General features: G+C 34.9%; 1 protein-coding gene across 7 annotated transcripts in view; it reads right to left on the reverse strand.

Moving 5' to 3' along the window:
- The window catches only part of DGKB (diacylglycerol kinase beta), a 356804-nt gene that overhangs the window by 185162 nt on the left and 149852 nt on the right, over positions 1 to 21790 (reverse strand). For all 7 annotated transcript variants that reach the window (XM_051609482.1, XM_051609481.1, XM_051609483.1 and 4 more), the window contains 3 exons: positions 19419 to 19504; positions 16950 to 17039; positions 14383 to 14543 (listed from right to left, as the gene is read on the reverse strand). In XM_051609482.1, coding sequence (XP_051465442.1) covers positions 14383 to 14543; positions 16950 to 17039; positions 19419 to 19504 — 337 coding nt within the window. The remainder of the gene's footprint in view (positions 1 to 14382; positions 14544 to 16949; positions 17040 to 19418; positions 19505 to 21790) is intronic.

Genomic DNA, 21790 nt, shown 5'->3' on the forward strand with positions numbered 1-21790 from the left:
AAATGTAGAAAACATGCAGATCTGGAGATATAAAGAGTATTTTTGTACTACTGGAATCTCAATTAAGCTATCAGCTCTCCAGTTACGTAAATAATGTTAAATGGCAGACAACTCTAGGTCTTCGAGATTTTTATGTATTTTCCCCATAGTATTTCCCCCCTGTATAACCTACAGCATAAAATCAATAATGCATGTAATTTAAATGGGTGACATACTTTTTTTTTTTTTTAATGTATCTTGTGACATAAACTCTTCTCATATATATGTAAGTCTCTCAGAATTAAAGAATAAACTCTCTGCTATGTGGGCTCAAGGCTGAGCATAGATAATTATTGTACACATGATTGTAGGGTTGATGCTGAAACAAAAATTCCCTGTGCCTATTTAACATCCAATTCACACATCAGATTCCTCTTTTAAATATGCAGGTGCCCACTTTAAATCTCAGAGTTCTATATTTATTTCCCTTTATCCCTGTGTCTGTAGCCAGAATGTCTGACTTACTCTTTTATTATTTATTCAGCTATGACTACACAGCACATGCTAAAATATCATTACTTTGTATTCATTGTGCACCCAAAGGATCAATACCTCAGATGAATTTTCTAGTTTTAACAGTAATTTTGAATGTAGTCAACAGATGGGCTATTGTACTAAACTAACAGAATTAGAATGCAGAGGAAAAAATTTCTAACAGCTATCACACTGCTTATTTTCTAACCAATAAGTAATCTGAAGCAATTAATTAATGTATATTTTTCTTAAATGTATATTAAATAATTATATATTTAACGTTAAATAAAATTAATAAAAAATGGATCTCCCTCTTTGTTACCTGTAATAGATTGTTTTTTTATAGTGTGTTCTCAGAAATTAACTGTACTTCATGTCCTCAACAGGCACTTGAGTCAGCATGATCATGAGTTCTTTCGTCACTCTCAGCTACAGACAGGCAGTCTGAAAACACTCAGTATGGCTCTGGTAGACCTGTGAAAGTAAGGTTCTAAGACAGGATCTTTAATGGCATGGGAAAAAGGTAAATGATGTTGTCAGGGAGAAGTCAGTAAAGTAACCCATTTACGTAAGCTTATTGACACACATCAGGATTAACTCTAACATGGAAACAGAATGCTTAAAATTTACATCTGAGTTGGTTTCATATAGTTTTACATGTGCACACAGAGAAGTTTTTCGTAGCTTAGCCAGGCTGAGGTATCAGTGTACACACAGCCCACCTTATGTTCTGTACAGCTTGCACATTTCATAAACTCCTTTTCCAGGTGCAATTTACCTTCATTGCTAGCCTCATGTGTTCGAAATCTCAGCCTTTGTTTTCAAGTCATTTTCTCAGCTCGCTATGCTTATTCGTACTTCAAGCTCAGCATGAGTCTCAAGACCAACCTTAAAGTTTATTCACCTTACTCTTGACTTCAGTATAAAATACTGTTGGCTTCTACTTTCCCTCAATGCATTCCTGTCATCACTAACAAGCAGAATTACAACACGAAGATGAGGACTAAAATTTCAATTTAATTTGAATACAGATGGTTCTCAGTCTGTGTGCAAAAAAATCACATCATATTTTCCTGATATCCTTGACATTTCTTTTAAGAACAACTAAGAATAACAGCATTAACAAGATGAACATACATCACAATTATATTATGATAATATGAATGAAATACTATAATGAACTCTTAATCATTACTTAGTATATTACAAATTTCACATGGAGAAAATAATAACTTACATATATAATGAATAATATTGTACTAGGACTAATATAGTTGTAAGTTAATTACATACTGTGTAGCTGATTTAGTTGCATTTAGCTACGAACTGTTCTGAGCTCAGTGCAGATTAATTATGTCTTTAGGCATATACTCTCATTTATAATTGTCACTTGTGACAGTGGCTGCTGGCTAGGTTGCTTTGCAGACCCTCTTTTACAGAAACAAATGCAACCTCCCAAAAAACCCAATAAACTCAAAAAACTCCCAGCAACTCCTCTGAACATTTAAGACCCAAAACATCTACTACCTAAGGCAAAGTAAGAGAAAACATTAGAGGATTGCAGGCTTAATTTTACTGCATTTCTGCCAACAAAATACCCTTTATAATATCTGCTTAGTGAAGTTATATTGTGTCATTGCATTTTATTTAACACAACTAGCTTTCACTATCAAAGTTAACATATATCTTCTCAAGTCTATAAATAGTTCTATTTTCCAAATCGCTTATAAATTAAATAGAAGGATTTAGCTAACTGCCAAAAACTGCCAATGATTCTTCTTGAAGTTTTTACTGACTATAGGAAACAAGTCACTTTCTAGCCTTTGATTTCACACCATAAGAGTAATTTTACATGACAGGAATGGGTAATAAGAGACAGCAGGTGCATGAGCTACTCATAAATCTAAAACAAGGGAGTCTTTCTTTGTTCAAGGTATTCAGCATTGTTTTAACCTCATCATGAAAAGTTCAATGAAAGAGAGTCTCAAATACCTAAAATGCCAAAGGAAAAAAAAATCTATGTGGGAAAATAGGAGGGGATGAGGGAAGGTCCAAGTTAGATACACTATACTTCTAGATGGCTTTTTCAGGTTTATCGTGAAACTGCCAGAGCCACAGTGAAATTTTAAAGCAAATCTCCTAGTCAGCTCCAGTTCCTGTGCTGCAGTTTGAAGACTGGTGAACACTGGCCAGATATCTTTGGAAGGAAACACATTTAGTGTGGCCTATGTGCTTCTCCCTTAATATGGGGACACACAGGCCAAACCAGTGACCAGTCCTTTAGGTCACTTTAGGACAAGCATGTGCCAGAAGAGTTCATTGCAGGGGAATAGACTATATCCAGTTTGAATTAAGACTCCCAAACTGCATGTTCTGTAGACAGAAGGGACTCAGCATCAATTGCTGCACTCCTACTGAGCCACATTACTTGGTAATATAAATATAGCCCACAGAACTGTATTTTCCCTAAACCTGAGAAAAAACAACAGTGAATTCAGCAGTCCTCAGTATTCTCATTGCACTGCATGGGAAATTACACACACAATTCTCAATCTATCTACATGATATACATATATACTTTCAGGAAGCTTTAGCAGACCGGCACAGATTCAAATTTTAGCACTACAACTAAAATTAAAAAATAACCAAACAAACAGTAGGAATAATTTTCTTTATACTTATATAAAGCACAAGAAATGGTACTTCAGGAAACTATGATTTTTTAATTATTATTATTATTTTATTTTTTTTTAGTACTAACATACACTAAGTAGTAGAGCAAGCTATGAAACTTCTGTTCTCTGTATGAATGTACCTTACATGTTGCATGCAGTACAGTGCACCTCTCTTGCTATGGTACCCTGAAATACCTTATGAATGACAGAAGGTTATAATGGCAAAAGAGATTTACAGAGTAACCTAAACCACAGCGGTAGAAGGAAACTAGCTAGCAGGAAACACTAACAGCAGACTTGCAATAGAGATATTACCAACTCTAAGGCTCACTATTTCTAGCAATGGAATTCACATCCTCCATGTCCAGGGAAATGTCATCACACAGCAACAAGGGGAAACCTTCAGACAGGCTCCTATCATGTATTATCTGTGAATTATTCTACAGATACAGCTTTCCATTACATGTGGCATGTGTTTGTGGCTTTTTGCCATATGAAAAAAATAACCACCTGCAACAAAAAGCCCTTAATCAATCCTGTTTGCCATATATTATGAACAAAATTTCTGCAGCAAAAATAGTAACAAAAGCTGAAAAGAGTTAAAATGGTTAAAATGTGCAAACAGAAAAAGCCTGTAAAAATAATTCATTTGTAAAAGATTAGCAGTGTTTGGAGATAAGAAAGATAACCACAGCTACATGCTGAACTACCAATAACCCCTCAGTAAGACAGTATTTCAGAACTGGGTTTGAAGCTGTTCTGAATATGCTTCTTCTGAAAGACAGCAGAATTCTCTCCACAGATAGAGCAATCATTTCCACAGGCTATACTACAAGACAGCGGCTATGTTGTACTCAATATCAACACAGATTTTTAAAAATTATACTTAAATTCCTATATAGATCAATGGTTCATTCTCTTAACCCTTTTGAAATAAAATAGGTATTTGGATTTCTGTTTATTTATGAGATGTTCTTTCCCTCACTGGCACAGAAATAATGTAATATATCACAGCATTCCATTAGCACATTCAAATTGATGATTAACATTCACAAAATCAGTTAAGCATGTGTTTGTATTCATATTAGTTTAGCGAACCAGTAAGCTTGATTTTTAGCTATGTACACTAACAAATCACAGTCGACTAATTTACTAGCTTACTCCAATTGCCGAGAATTCAAAATGTGCATTTGCCCAGTCATATTAATGAAACTGCAGAAAATGGTTAAAAAATTAACTAAGTATTCAAACAGTTCACTAAATCAAAGTTTAAGCACATACTCAAATGTGCTTAAATTTTGAATTGAAACAAACGTCCTTAGGATTTTTCCTGATGGGGGAAGAAAAAAATAGTAATACTCTTTAACTACTATGAACAACAAAATGCTATGAGGCTTTGACATTTCAAAATATGTGGCTACTGCAATACTAAAATTGATTCCCTTTTGTAAGTTATATATACCATAGTAAACTCATTTTTTTTTTTTAGAAATAAGCATACTCTAAACCAACACAGATGTAATAAAAGATGATGGGATCATACTGTCATTTAGAGGAACAACTCTACTTAGACTCTGGTATTTGTGAAAAAGTTCCATTTTGTGATTATGAGAATTAGGCAGTCATATTTTTCCCCACTGACAGAATAAGAGACTCTTAGTGACTGGTTAAGGCTGAAGGTTATTAAATCATGGCAATACAAATATTTATTTAATACTGCATTTGGATAGTAACATATTAAGTGTCATAAAGGTACACTGATCTTTGTTGCAGAACTTTACTACTTTCTGATAATAATTTTACAATGAACTCAGCCTTATTGTAGCATTACTTACTAGTATTAAAGAAGTTTCCCCTCTACCTGATAACTGGCTGGTTTAGTCTTTGGTTTGGTTGGTTGTGTGTTGTTTTGGTTTTTTTACATCAGCACATAATAATGACTTGTTTTTCAAAGAACTTACAGAACATTTCCAGGCACATTCAGATATTTTTATTGCCTTAACTAAATACACTTGCAAAAAAAATATTGCTGTTGTAGATCATCCAAGTGAGAATATCACCATATTGCTATTAAATCAATTATCACATGTTGTTATGTCTGAATGAAAGACTGAGGTGTCATACTTGCATAAGTTCTGTTCTGGCATTACAATTCTCTATCTATCGATGCTAGAAAGAAGTCATTCATAGCAGTGGAAGTGACTGAATTGCCATGCCCATGTTAATCAAATGGAGAAAAACAACAGATGGACCAGGAATCTGGATATCACAGTTCTCTTCCGGGTTACTGTCTTAATTACTGTCCTAGAGCATTCCACTCCTCTTTTTCCCTCAGTATGTTTTTGTGTATGGATTTGCACATGCATTCAACTTTTCAGCTGAAGCGACATTGCAAGATTCTTGTTAAATCCTGTCTTAGTAAGTAGCCAGATGTTTTCCACATCTTAATATCTTGTGCAAATGAAATAGTCTGAGTAAGATTAGCTAAAGTTTTAAGCTTCCTAAGGAGCCTTATTCTGTTGATAATTACTCTTTAGGATGCAGGAGAGAATCAATAGCAAAGATCCCAAGTAGGTTCAGACCTAAAGCATGCACTCAGCTTATCAGCCTAGACAATGAACAAGCAATTCTGGATCTACAATAAAAGACATTGCTGCTATCTTAAGAGACAGCACCCCTTGAAGGGGGCCTTCTGGCCAGACCGTTAGTCAATCCATCTAAGAGTGAACAGAAAGAGTATGCATGTTCTTGACTTAAATAACAGCTACATAACTTGGTCAAAAAAATGTGTTAGCTTAAAATTTGAATGGAACCTGGCCCAAGAGGAGAAAAACAGAGACAGAAATCAGAGAGCTACCTAATCAGTCATTCATACAGAATGTTTCTGGTTAAACACAAGGATTTTCATTGTTTACTAGTATAAACTTTACAGTTGCTTCCTGTAAATACCAATCATTACTATAGAATTTGGTGTGCTCTCACACCTTGAAGACTGCACTGACACCAATGAGAACTGCTTCCATTTTAGAACAGTATCTTTACTGTTTTAACATAGGGAAGGTTACACTGTGCCATAGTTTAACTAGTATAATTTGCCTTAAAATCTATCTTGGTAATGTTTCTTCCTACACAAACCTGTACTAAAAGACAATGCAGATATTTTCAAGTTCAGTTTATTATGCTCCAACACTCTAATTACAGAGCTGCAAGGGGCTTAGCAGCATATGCTCTGTAATACCCTGTGCAGTTACAGAGAATCAAATGAAAGTTAAACAGCATTACTAATAGTTATCTCCTATTAACATCAGATAAATGCATGATTTATATTTAAAAGTTTAAAAAAAAAAAAAAAAGAAAAAAAAAAGAAAGACAAAGCAAGAAAATGTTTATGCTAAAAGATTTTCAGGACTGATTCATGTTGACCTAATCCTGGCTCCATAAAGGCTAAACTCTAAACTAATTCAGCGGCATAACAGTAAATTAAAAAATATGCTTGCTTCTGGAAAACCTGCATTAGGACTCTGATCTTAACAGCAATGCAAATCTATTCCTAATTTCTTTCAGCATTATAACCCACAAAATGAAAATACAATACAATTCCACAAGTAACTGCAAAGGAAGTCAATGGAAGATAAATTTATTGTTTGGTTTAAACATTTAAACATTTTAGCCTTTTAGAAGTCAGTCATTATCTGAGTACAAAAAATACTTAAAAAAAAAACACTTTCACTTCAACATCAGGGTATTTGTGCCTTTGGTTTGACCTACAGCTACTAGATCCCATCAAGGATGAGCCTCTGAAGCACTCACCTGTCTTTAAGAATTGTTCATTGTGACACACCAAATAGCAATTAGATTTTCTTTAAAGGACTCCATTACATTTTTTTTTGCCTGATTTCCGTGAGGTATTTTGTTTAAATTTTGTTTTGTTTTTAATCTTCAATAAATCTGTGGCAGTTACAGCACTGCTAGCATTCCAGGACTTAGAAAATTAGGACATTCTAACTAATTTTCCTGCAACTTTTATTGATTAATCTGAGTGGAAGTGAGCTGCAGAAAAGGATGTAAAAAGGAGTATGAGGGAATTTCCTATAATTTATAATTGTATCACTTGTATCATATAATTGTATCATGTGTACTTTGCCTAGCTCATATTATGTCTGTGATTTTAATCAGCTGATTCAAACCCAAAACCTCCAAGGTGATTTTGCCTACACAACTCTGCCTCCATCCTATATGTCTAAGGCTTGTACCTCGAACTCCTGTGGTTCTCCTCCCTCTCCTAAGTATTAGAAGAAATCCCAGGTAGAGAAAAACTTAATAATTTCTCTTGAGTTCCTACCATAAAGAAAAAGCACAGCAGGACTAAGTAGCAGAGGTTGCTTGCTATCTCTCCCATTTATCCTATCCCTAAGTAAATAAGATGGCTTCTCCCTCCCTTCTTCCACATGCTCTTTTCAACCAAGCATTTAGTGAAAGTTGAGGTTTCTAATGTTTAATCACAATTGGACATTTAATGAGGCATTCTTTGAGAAAGCTTTTATCAAAATACCCATTTTGTCTCACTTTGAGGCAATCATTTGAGAAACACTAAAAACAACCATAGTAACTGCCCTACATATTTAGCACCATTTAATAACTCCCCCATAAAAGATGCATAACCTTGACAGTCACTCCATTTTATTTGATTATTCTCTAAATAAAACTGCTTGACAACTAAGCTACTTTTCTCTAAGCTTAAAAGGATTGTTTCTTCACTTCTGAGCATTATGTAAAATTTTTTACCATGCTCTTATGTGGTTTGATGATGGTGCAAACACAAGTCCTTCTCAAGGTAACAAAGACTGTTCTGAAGTAAGGTTTTTGTGTTTCTTAGTTTTATGCAAAAGCTTGCCTTACTGTCTGTTGGTTTTCCACGCTTATCTGTTTTGTGTGTACTCAAATTGGGTACTTTTATTGTAGGTATTTATTTCAGGGAATAAATGCCGATCAGCTAAAACATTTTGTAATAAAAAATGTATATCTATGCTGCGTTGTGACTGCATGACTGCTTGGTGGAAATGGTTCATCTTCCACTTGCATTAGATCTGAGATTAGATTTGTGAGCAATTTTTTTCAAAAATAGAGTTTTTGGGGGATATCAAACCCCACTTTTTTCCTAATTATTTTACCACCTAGACTATGCTGGCATACAGTAATGGCTATATTAGTTGTTGGGGGGTTTTTTGTTTTTTTTTGTGGATTTGGGTTGTTTGGGGGTTTTTTTGGGTGTTTTTTTTTTTGGGGGGGGGCACGTGGCTGGTTGGTTCATTTTTTTTTGGTAGAATTGTTGGGAGGATTTTCAATTGTGGTTATTTTGGGGGTTTTGTTTTGGCTTTTTATGTTCAAGCAGTGAACTGAAGAGTATTACTGAATCTTGTGAAAAAAATTCTCTATGATAAGATAATAAGATATACAATTTATTAGTTATGTTGGCTTTTTAAATATAGGTCTGTGATACAGAGGTGGGAAATAGCTGGGATAAAATAAACAAGATGTGCAGGGCTATTACAGTACACAAGCTTATCTGAAGTAACTGTCCGCATATACATGCTGACCTGACACTAATGGTAAGCAGCTGAGTGCTTAAAGAAAGTAGCATAAGTTATGTTGGTTTATCCCCAGGTAAAAGGCTTACCATGACAAATACTATGCCCAAACTGACACATGCTGTGTACGTACACACTCCCTCTAATTGTTTATACCGTCAGCAAGTTAGCTAAATGATGTGACATGACAGAAATTCCATCACCGCAGCAAATGCATTGCAAGTCCACTGTCTTGAACATGGTCTGTCTTTGCTGATCACTGTGATGATATCAACTTAGTGGCCAAGACGACCAATGGTACCCTGGGGTGCATTAAGGAAAGTGTGTAAAGTAGGTCTAGGGAGGTTCTCCTCCCCCTCCATTCTGCCCTGGTGAGACATCTGTAATACTGTATCCAGTTTTGGGGTCCCCAGTTCAAGAGAGACAGGGATATACTGGAGACCGTCCAATGGAGTGCTGTAAGGATGATTAAGGGACTTGAACATCTCTCCTATGAAGAAAGTCTGAGAGCACTGGAGCTGTTTAGTCCTAAGAAGAGAAGGCTGAGAGGGGATCTTATTAATGTCTATGCATATCTGAAGGGTGGATGTCAAAAGGAAGGGGCCAGTCTGTTACCGGTGGCACCCAGTAATAGGACAAGGAACAATGGGTATAAACTAGAACGCACGAAGTTCCACCTCAACTTGAGGAGAAACTTCTTTACTATGAGGGTGATGGAGCACTGGAACAGGCTGCCCAGAGAGGTGGTGGAATCTCCTTCTCTGCAGACTTTCAAAATCCGCCTGGATGCATTCCTGTATGGCCTGCCCTAGGTGATCCTCCTTTGGCAGGGGGATTGGACAAGATGATCTCTAGAGGTCCTTTCCAAACCCTAACGTCCTGTGATTCTATGTATGACTCTTAAAGCTGGTTGTATAGATCATAGGGAGAAGAACTATTTATTTTCTCAAAAACATCAGTCATTGCACTTGCCACTGTTTGACAGTTGGCCTGATATTTCCTGTCTCTATCATGCCCACTTCTCTGTCCTCTAATATTATCAGTTAGGTTTTTCAAACTCACCAAATCTGTGACTTTCCAAAACAAGTTTCCATTTTCAGATTGCTCTACTATATTCTTGAGGAGCGATATGTTTGGTTTTTGTTGCTGTTGCTGTTTTTTTAAAGCAAGTAGGACTTGACTGCTTTCATACACAATTTTATTGGATATTTAGCTTGTTTCAGTGACTCCAGTATTATTGGGAAGCAGATGGATCTTCTCTCCTGGTATCTTGCCATCCTGACAGAATGATGGATGTTAGCACTTGAAAAATCTTTATCTTATTTTACATTGCTCTTAGATACTTTCTAGCTCCCGCTTTGAAACTGACACTCAGCTTGGCTTACACTTCGCATGGTGCTTTCACGTTTTGTGCTTTGATCAGGTTAAACATTGCACATATTCATTTATCTACTACATCACACTTTGTTTCTTAATCCTATAAGTACCCCTGTACTTATAGATAATATAGTACATATTAGTACATACCAGACCTCTGAGACTGTTGTAGAAAAATAAGCCTTTTTTGACTTGAACATACTAATAAAACTTTTCACATACACATGCTACTGTAAAAAACCCTCAGTCGACTTAGCGCATCGTTTTCCTTCCAATGGCTAAATTGCTTTCAGACTGCTGCCGATGATAAAACAAACTAGATTTGTAGATGAGGAGAGAGCAGTGGATGTCACACCACTCAACTTCTGCAATATTTTGAACACTGTTTACCCTAGCATTCTTGTATCCAAGCTGGAATATTACGGTCCTGATTGGTGGAAAACAAGTTAAAAAGAAAAAGGCTGGCTGGATGACTTGGCTCAGGCTAGAAGAGAAGGCTTCAGGGAGATCTAATATCAGCTTGCAAGTACCTACAAGCTGATTATCAGGGCGACAAAGCCAGGCTTTTCACAGTGGCATATACTGGGAGGACAGGAGACAAAGAATATAAGTTGAAACAAGACACGTTCATATTTAATAGAAGAAAAAAAAATCTTCATCGTGGTTGCCCAGAGAGGTTGTGCCATCTCCATCCTTGGAAGTTCTTAAGATCCAACTGGATAAAGTCCTGAGCAATGTGACCTGCTCTTGTAGCTGCTCCTGTTCAGAACAGCAGATTGGACTAATTTCCTGCAATCCCTTCCAACCTGAATTATGGCCCTAAGGCAGTAAGAGCCCCGTGTCAAGCACCATTTTTTTTTTTTTTCCACTCCCCTGGCCTTTCTAAGTAGACATTGTTGTCAAATACAATTATTGCCATCCTGCTACAAAATTCATAAAACAGGTTCTATTCATACCACAGTAGAGACTGTTCTTATTAGCTGGCATGAATCTATGAGGCAATGTGCAGTATGTTGCAAGTTACCATTAAGTTTCACACTGCCTTGGAAAAACAGTAAATATGGCATAATTCCATGAAGTGTAAGTTTCTGCATGGCAGCAGGAAGAACCACATATGAAAAACCCAAAGGAGACATGAAGTAGTGGTTCTTCAGAATAGTATCTGAAATTAACAATTAATCACAAGTCAGATATGAACATAGAAATTAATTCTAATATTAAGACTAATTTTTCTCAATAAAGGTACCCTCTGCAAGGTATTAATTCCTCTTTTTCACTCAGTGCTGATAAAACACCAAACACAGTACTGTGTCTAACTCGGAGCAATATGGTCCCAGAGATATATGGACCAAAGGGATTGAATTCTCATGTTTTATCTGAACACAGATAAAAGCACTACGTAAGATCAGATGTCTAGAAAACATTTTCTGTGAAGAAAGGCTGAAGAAATTTGAGATTGGCTATAGAACACAAGATTAAGGGATGATCTGATAGACCTTCTAGTAGGTAATAAGTAGTTTAATAGAGGAATGGAATAATTGTTTTCCTCTTCCACGCTGTACAAGACAAAATGACCTGGTTCCAGGCTACAAGACTACTCAAGGTAGATATAACAAGGAAATTTCAGAGTAAGGAGAACAAAGTAATACATTAGGTCAACACAGGCAAATGAAGAAATATCCTTTATTGGGAATTTCTAGAGACAAACTGGATAAGGAATTAGGCAAGAATCACTGACACTACCTTAGGGAGAGGAACAGATGGATGACCCAATGTTTTTCTATGGTTCTATGAATAACAGAATCTGTGATATTAAAGTTTTTGTATTCTCTTAATATAACATTGCAGACAGCACTAGTATTTTTTTTTTTTTTGCTATAGGCTTGACACCAGTTATGTTCTTGGGTGTCAGCAGCTATAGATGGGTGTGCAATAGGGTGGTAGATTGTTGCTTTCCCAATTCAGTACTTGGCAAAGTTTGTATTATTCACCTAGTACAATTTTGCTTTTATGAAATTAAGTTTACTTCAGTTGTAGCCAAATTTAAATACTTTGCCTATTTACACAGACAAACATTTTGCCTGGAATTTTCAAGAACTATAATAAATGATACCTAATATAAGAATTAAACAATTTTAACAAGTCTAAAATCCATTTTCTAATTTTCTCCATTTTCTTTGTCTTATTCACATCAACGAAATTGAGACGCAGGCATCTTATGTATTTCCATGGCAGATCTTACTCCTTCAAAAATGTGATTTTACAGCTTTAGAAGCAACATATTTTATTGTTCACTCCTGCTATAATTTTCTGGTGCTCACATTTTTACTATGTGAAGAACCATAATTTTAGTTTTATTAAATTCAAGTTTTTAATTGAAAACTGAGTCTTCTGGTTGTCCATGGATCCTGGCATATAGAGTAGAGCCGGTTATTTCTGTGCAGTATTCTAAAAGTAATTTACATTATATTTAATAAGTCTTATGATCTTGCCACTGTATAATTTCAGTTCCATGTTCAGTTTGAATAATGATAAAGGATTCTTTGAAGTCTAGCACATTCACAAATGTCCCAACATCTACTTGGCATTAGATTTCCTGTTTCTGTTCTCTGTCTTTACATGTGGTCGTACACTACATTTTAGAAACCATTTAAATTGCACTGTATTAATATATAAGTGTAAAATCTCATCCCTCCTCCCTCACACTTTTGCTTGCTTCCTTAGCATAACACATTTGTTTTAACATCTGTGAGGCTTTAGCATCAATAATCCCTTTTGACAAAGTCACTGAATATGTCCTCCTGTGCTGGGCATTTTCTGTTTGGTATTCTTTTTCCTGCAGCCAAAGATTTTCTTTGAACTTTCTCTATTTATAAACTTAATTTTGAAGTAGTCTTGGAGCATATGCTTTGCATTTATATACTTTTATACACTAATTTATGTTATTTCTGTTATATCTAATTGTTCTCTGCACTTGTTTTGAACAAGAGAAGCTAATATCCAATCTTTACAAGCAGAACAAAACCCAAGAAAAAAATTCTCATTACTTAAGTATCTTAACCTCGAGGATGCCTGATTAATTCTTCTTCCAGCATTTAGGATTACACAGTACAGAAAGCTAAGGAATTATTTTAAGGAACACTTCCCTGTATGTTACTGATAGGCACTACATCAAAATTACAGAATTCCTACTAATATGTAAAAATTTCACCAACCATTTAAAGCTGGGGCAGAAACCTGTTACTGCTAATGCACAGCGATCAAATAATCTAAGCACGCACCCTTAATTTCCTTGGATTTACAATATGGTGTGTTCTACTTCCCATTAAAACACTTTTCTGTAGCATTTTGAAATACTGGATTGCAGATGTCCTGTAAAAGTGGATTTTTATTTTTATTTAAAAAGTAATATGCAGATTCATGTAATGCATGTGGAACAAGCTGACTTCTAAACAGCTAGTACTAGGTATTGGAGGGCAAATTCACAAGTTAATTAGACTTCATTTGTGTCCAAACTAAAAATCTTATTTATGAACTATTCAATCTGTGAAATTTGGACTTGATCATGGTCCCTCTTCCACTTGTGTTTGAAAGTATATCCAAAGGAAAAGGCTGAAGAGTCAGGCTTGACACATCTAATAGTCAATGTGGATAGCAGATATAAGGGGAAATCGTAAAGAAGCAGAAGCTGCAGAAGCAGTTCCTAGGGCATGAGGAGTTTCTTAAACCCCTTTTCCTCATAATTCATTCTAACTGTGCATATTGCCATAAAACAGAACCAAGAAGAAACCTGAGAGTTCCTTTAAATTATTTTATTATGAATAAATTAATAATGCCATTGTTCTTTTAAACACTTCTGATTATGTGAATAGTAATGGAAGAGGTTACCTGGAGTTCTTATATTAAGTGATTAGTTTTCCTTTATATTTTTATAGGACGTTCATAATAGCAATCTAAATTTAGTGCTATTGCTGCTCGTAAACCATTAGGAACAACACAAACATCCTCCTTATAGATGAGAAGGTAGAAGGTCCTGAAAAATAATTCTGGTTTGAATGTGTGAAAGTAAATTTATGTAAATTGCTGTCAGTCATCTGTGTATTCATTTCACTAGGAAAATAACATTCTAAATGATCTGTAGCCAACAATTCCTCACTTGAAGACATGCATTGCAAATATTTATTCAAGACAGAAAAAGAAAATCACTTAAGGATAAGCATAAGTCTTACCACGCCAATAGAAAAGTAGTTATTAATGATGTTGTAAGGCACTGGGTCTCCTTTCTCATCTTTATCATTGGGTATTACTTCAAATTTCCACCTGTCCAGTAAAATCTCTGAGCTGTTCTCAATATCTTTTAAGATCTTCATCAAATTCTCACCTTCATAACCTAGCAAAACACAAAAATGATTACTTAAACATAATGAAGTTTCATTACATTTTCTTACTTATTCTAGATGACTGAAAAAATGAAAATTATGGATATAAGACCTGAAAGGCAGGATTGTGTTTGAAGTATTGACAATTTTCCAGTACTTGTCATTGAAAGGAGTACAAATACAAAGCTGGTTTCTGCACTCAGCTAAATTAAATGTAAACTTAGATTAATTTTTCAGATTCAAATTTACACTACAGAAAATAATTTTATCTTCAACACTTTCCAATCACTCTAATTTTCCAAATTATTATAACAGTTATTAAAAAAGCTAAGGTTATACTTCACAAAATGTTCTTGCTATGAAAACAATATTTACATTTATATTTTTTTCAAAATTTATGGAAAAGACATACAGCAGATTTGTCTGAAAGAAGTGTGACTAGAGACTGAAAGGTTAAAAGCTGTCTACTATTTTTTATCAATGGTTTCAATGTGGTTTAACCTAATAAATCCAAAATATGAAATGAGTAACCGATGACTTTTCAGCAGAACTAATATTTTTCCATCTTTCAACAACTTCTTTATGAGTCTCATCCTGCTCTGTAGAGAGAGATCATGCTTTTACTTGCCAAGAAGTGTTTACATATAATAAGGTAATTCCTTTAGTAGTAGTGGTGGTTCACTACACTGTATACTAAACTCAGTAGAATTTCTAGGAGTGTGAACAAAATAGAGGACTCGCGTGTGCATGCATAAAAAGTGTAGGGATTTTACTAAGTGAATTGATCAACTCTGAATACTATTCAGACCAAATTATTTTGTAATAGATTAACTAAGATCTGTGGATTCATTCCTTCTTCAAATCAGAAATAAAATTTTCATATTAAAGCAATATGTACCTTCTGGGTCATTAACAGCTTTAGTAAGCAAAGCCATTCAAAGCTTCTCTGCTCAAAACCCATTGCTGATGTATTTCTTGATGACTGTACAGTATGTTTTTGTTAGTTACCACCAACCACTGCATAACAGCAGGATGCACAATTCCATTTGCCTGCATCCCTGAGATCACACGCCAACAATTTATTTTCTGGAAGCCTTGTCTCTTCTCCCAGTGATGGAAGTTACAGAAAATCTGTGTCATGGCACTGTCTACCAAGCAACTGGTGAAAGAATTATAAAAGCCAGAATATTTATACACTGTCTTTTTCTACTTTAGTGTAGATGGAATCACTCAAAACAGAAGGCACATAAATAGAAGTGGCTGGAAAAACAGGTCCTGACTAACATAATGAAACGCTCTCATACCTGACCCTGCTTAGAACAGGAAATTTGACAAGCAACTTCCTGTTACCCCTTCCAACAGGAATTATTATCTATGAACTGTTCAGAAAGTGAAGCAAGGCTGAGTTGATTGGGTTTTGGGTTGCTTTTTCTTCTTTTCATTCCTATGACTATATGAGTAAACAATCACCAGTCATGAAAGAGAAAATAAAGAAGATCCTTAAATTATTTGACAGAACATTACGGTTAACATGTTCTATAGCACAGAAACCACTGAGCATTTGCTAAAGACTATCTTGTAACAAGGCAGACATTTGGAAAGGAGAATTGCTATGATGAGAAGGAAGAGATGTCTACAAAGGTTGCGAAGTTCCAAATAAAAGCCAAGTTTCAAATATATAACATCTGAAACGACCAACCAAGATGTGAAACAGAACTGGCTGTGAGCCCATAAACTGACAAAGATTGTCTCTTGCCTATGATTTTCCTCTTTGTGTCCCCTTCAAGTTACCCTGTAATGCAAATCCTGAATGGACGCAAAGGGTGTTAAAGGTTTGACTTTACGTATATTCTACTTTCAGCATTCTTTGCCTCCTCATTTCCTGATAAATAGCACCACAGCACTTATTGTCTGGAATCTTTCGTAGGAGAAAAGGAGTGGATCAAAGGAACTAGTCTGAGGCTAAGACAAATATTTCATTTAATGTTTATGAATGTTAAAAAAATGAATCCACTCCAAACCCATTATTAGCTGTTTTCAGCAACCCTTTCAGAACAGCCCAAATTGAATTCCATTTAAGGAATAATCCTTTTATAAGGTATTGATCAAAGAAATAACTACAATACAGATGCTAAAAAGCCAACTAAATAGCTATATACTACTGTCATTGTACCTTGGAGCCGTTTTGGTGTCAGCAGAAACTACAAACAAGGTATGAAAAGTAATTACAACCTTTAATATCTATGAAACCATTCATATAACATTTAAAGACAGCTAATTACAAAAAGAGGAAAGGTGACAGCAGTTCTTTACATACATCATAGAAAAGAAATCCAAATGTTCAGAGTAGACTTCGATGCAAAAGCTATCGTTTTTCTTTTAGTTCTATAATGTATTGTATTTTAATTTGTGTTTACCTCCTCCCCATCTCAGACACCTTGCTAAATCATTGCCAGTCCCAAGAGGCAGGATAGCAACTGGAGGATGCTTAATCAAGTTCGCTTTCTCTGTGAATAAAGAAGGAAAAATATAACTAAGATACGAAAGAGCTAATTGTATGGTACTGATACAGAATCTGTGTTAGGTTTTGTTTCAGAGAAAGACAGTGATACCTGTTTTGTACATGAGATTATGCTGCCTGCTCAGCAACAAGCATTTCACCAAGCCACTCCATTATGCAGCCCCTTCCCCAGTAAATATGCAATCCTTAATCCTAATTTACTTGATTGTTATCATAAGGACTTGTGATAAACACTGTGATAGACATTCATAAACAACAACACTCCAGATCTTTCCAAGACTGAACACAGTGTGCTCTCTGTGGCTCTGAGCTCTCCCATTTCCACCTAAGAATGCAAAAGAGCAATAGTTAAGGGCATGAGATGGTTCTTGTCCTTTTTCATCTGCATGGCCAAATTTGTGTTTAGCTGTGTATTTACTTTGATCTGTGTCTCCATATGAGCACTGTTTCCAAGAACCACCAAAAGCAACACCAGGGCTTTGCCCATCAGGAATTAAAACTGATACTGAAAATGAGAATTGATCTATCTGACAAAGTCTCCAAGTCAGTATTTTGTATTTAATAAGTATTTTTAATAAGTATTTTGAAATGCATGAACTTACAGTGTCTTTTGACACTGCTCTAGCATTTCAAGCCAAAGGATCTCTATTCAAGATCGAATGGGAAAACTCTTTTAAAGAAATACGCCTTTCTGAAAGTGGGGCAAATAACTCCCAGGTATAAAATTTCAAATATATAATTTGTCAAATTCCACATTTAATTGGAATGAGTAGTATGTCTAGTTTAAAAGTTATACTTGAAGAGTTAAACAATTTGCTATTTTGTTGACAGAATTAGGCACAATTATCAGCAATTTTCAGTAGGAGTGTATATATCCAATGGATGTGGCAGGGACATCTGGTTCCTTATCAGTTTCTCTCTTCTTTAGGAAGACCCGTGCACTGCAGATCTTTAAGATAATTTAACATTTAATAGAATAATAAATTAAAAAGTTCAGAAATCACAAATTGAGGGGGAAAACAGTTTGGCTGTTATTTGTGGGGTTTTTTGTTTGTTTGTTTTGTTTTCTATGTGGCTTGTTTCTGTTTGTGGGATGGTTTTGTGGTTTTTATTTGATTTTTTGTTTGGTTTTGTTTTTTTGTTTTGTTTGTTTTCCTCTCGCTTTGCTCTCAGCGAAGATTCTTTGTATACCAGGAGATGAAGGAAGAAAAGATCCAACTACAAAACATCTGTTTCTCAAAACAGGTGACTTACTTAAGCTTTATATACACAACTTCTGCCAAAAGGCTTTGTTCACTAGAAGACAGCATTCAAAATGTATTTCTTAGTTCTGTCCCATAAAATTTGCTGCAGAAGATAGTATTTTATTATGACAAAATGCAGTCTGTTTTTTCAAAGAGAAAGTAACCATGTGGCATTTAATACTTCTTGGAAAAAAGTCATTAAACAATTAAGAGCTGCAAAACTTTACTCCTTCCAAGTTTGGGCAGTACATCTATTATTTACATGCTTCGATTCATGATTTTGAAAGCTATTTGAGAGTTAAAATCAATACCCTGTATTTGCAAAAAGCTGCTTCATTGTTTGTTCAGGTTTTTTTAACCAAGATTAGAAATATGCTTTTATTGTCATCTGTTCCTCCATGACATAATTTTAACTTTTTACTGAACTTTAAAAGGTATTCTGGTCCACACCTACCACAAAGCACACACTTTTAAACACTCTTAATTCTAACTTTAAGTTGATTCTTTTGACCTCCATCTCCTTCCCGATTTCCATTGTCACACATTGCCATTTTATCTCTGCAGCCCCCCTAATGCCAAAGAAACAATCATGTGGCGTAGAAGATTTTAACCCTAATAAGCCTTGAGAAGTCTGTAATATCTTGACTTACAGGCTTTCTTAATGATATCTACAAAGGACTTTACAGCCAACTGACTGAAAGAACTCCAAAACTGAAATGGCAGTTAACCTATCACCTCCATTGTGGGATAATGGAGTATAAAGAAAAATGTGGTAACTGATAAAGCAAATTATCTAAGGTAAATGGTCTTAAAAGAAACAACTTAGATTTTAGTCAGTTTGGGGAATAGACTTTGAACTGAAAATACAATAGGTTTATTCAAATTTCTTGCTTTTTGGAAAAACAGAAGACTACAAATACTGGACTTCTCTAGAGATTTTGAAGATCTTCTGCAATCTGAATTGTCCTTAAATTTAATCATGTCCCAAAGTAATAAACTTCAAAAAATTTAAACGAACAAGATCTTGTTTGAAATAGCTATATCCATAGTTTAGTATATAGGAACGAGTAGAAAAATGAAAAACATGAGTCTAGCAAAACTATGTAAAAGGCATTGATTACCTATACAATCCAAAATCCAGCCTACTGTTCCATCTCCACCACATGCTAGTACTCGGAACTCAGGAACATCTCGGAAAAAATTTAACCTAAAAGCAGTAAATGAAGAGATCTATTTAATTACCATAAATGCATTGTGCATTATGCCAACATTTTATGGCTTAAGACATTTAATTTAATAATAAATGGCAAATGAACACTTGAAAAAGTAATTACCTCTGCTCATGCATATATATTTTTTTTTTTACACAAATACAATATAACATTCTATTATTTGAAAAATTTAATATTAAATTGTTAATTCAAAGGTTATTACGGTATACTAATACTAGCAATAGCTTGGCCCTGACGGTTAATCCAAATCTGTGTCTCAGTTCAAAACGTGTTTGAAACTACTGTCAGACAACTTTGTTTACCTAGCTGTGAATGGATATGCAGTCTCTCAAGACAGTAAAATCTAAGGTAGGTAAATGTATTAGCCACAATATCTCCTTGTGAGGTGACGACTATAAAAGCATATGAAACAAGCAAATTTCTGATAATACATTAATACATAATAAGCTGAGCAATTTGTGGTTGATAAAAATGACTTTGCATCACAATTTAATACAAAATGAGTAAGCACTGTATTGAGCACTCATTCCATCATCCTACAAACCATGTTTTAAAAGTGAAGTATCTTTGGTAATATTTGTGTGGCTATTTCTTCTTCCATATTCATTGAGTGCTGGAGAGTATCACCACCGCTTTATCCACTTTATTCATACCAATATTCCATAATGCTGTAATGCAGGGATATATTAAAGCAATTCTAATTTGCAATATTTCAAATTTAAAAGCATCTTTTCAGGATAGCTTTTGATGCATACTGAAGTTAGACCTTACACAAATTGTGACTAGACAAAAACCTTCCAGTCGTCTTGCTGAATTTTTATATATATATATATATATGTTTGTGCACATACATTCACATATATTCTATTCATTATTGTCATAGACATCTTCATCCATATTCTACATGCTAGTGGCCAGATATGATTTCCAGTTTGAAATCTCCTAATAAACAAACAATTAGTACATTGCACCCTTAATTGCAATTCTTAAAAACAAATATACATAATAGCTTGCAACTTTTTAATTTAATCTATTTTCCATACAAAATCTTAATGCTGCACAGTGTATTAGGTTCCTGTCCCTAGAAAGTTTTAAAAATTCATATAGGCTCTTGATAAAATTAATCATGCATGAAAAACTAGAGTAAAACAAAGTGCATGGAAGAAGGGAATAGAAAGCACAATGGTCAAAAAGTGTTATTTAAGATGCAGAAGACAACAAGACAGGTTGTTCTATTTGTTTTAAACAGGAATTTCAAAGTTAGCAAAGCTATATAGAATTAAACCCATCACATTATTTTCCCAATCCCTCTAATTTTCTCTGCTCAGAAGAGCTTCTAGTCAATTTCAATTGTCAAGCACAGTGTTTGAAGGATGCTTACTCATTCTGTATTAAACCCTGCTTTGCCTGTCACACCTCCAATGTTCTGTTTCACACACCCGCAGGCCAAGTGCTACAGGATCACTTCTGATTCAAAATGTCATGTGCCAAATCTGACTGGGTACACTTGGGGAACACATCTTCTAAGAAGCATACGTGCTGAAAGACCCCCTGCTGAAAGTCAGTTGCTACCACTGTAAGAGTGGGCACTGAGATATGCCCTGGCCCACAGGTGTGCATCTCTGTCCCTTCACGAGACTTAGCAAAGAGACAAATGCCTCCCACCACCAGCCGTCTCACTTTGACCCAATGTGTTGGGTCTCTAGAAAGTTAATACATCTAATCATAATGCTTTCATTACTAAGAAAATTCCAGATTAATTAAAAATTGAATTCTAGCCTAGAGGTGACGTCAAGATTACCACTTCTATAAATATTTAAGCATTTCTAGCACATGTAACAGATATGAAAAATAAAGCCTGAAAAAAACCCCAAACAACAAACAAAAGGCAAACAACAAAAACCAAAACCCTAGCACCAGAAGTACAGGGTTGATGGCAGCATTAATCCAAATAGGCAAAATAGAGACCCAATCCTCTGTCTCTGTTTTTATGAGCAAGCATCCTTGCCATATGGCTATCAAATGTTCTTTTTGATGAAGACTAAATATACAGTCAAAACAAAAAGTATAACTTTCCAAGAAAAAGTCTGACAAAACCAAACTGTCAAAAAATTCTCAATAAGCTTAATTTATATTTCCCTTGGAGCATTTTATATTCATACACAGTAGATTTTCCCAACAATTTCATAGTACAGTACTAAGTTCACATGACTATTTTAGAATTTAAATATAACCATGATACATACATTATACAAATATAA

Source organism: Apus apus, chromosome 2 (genome assembly GCF_020740795.1).
Source record: "Apus apus isolate bApuApu2 chromosome 2, bApuApu2.pri.cur, whole genome shotgun sequence".
Taxonomy (NCBI): Eukaryota; Metazoa; Chordata; class Aves; order Apodiformes; family Apodidae; genus Apus; species Apus apus.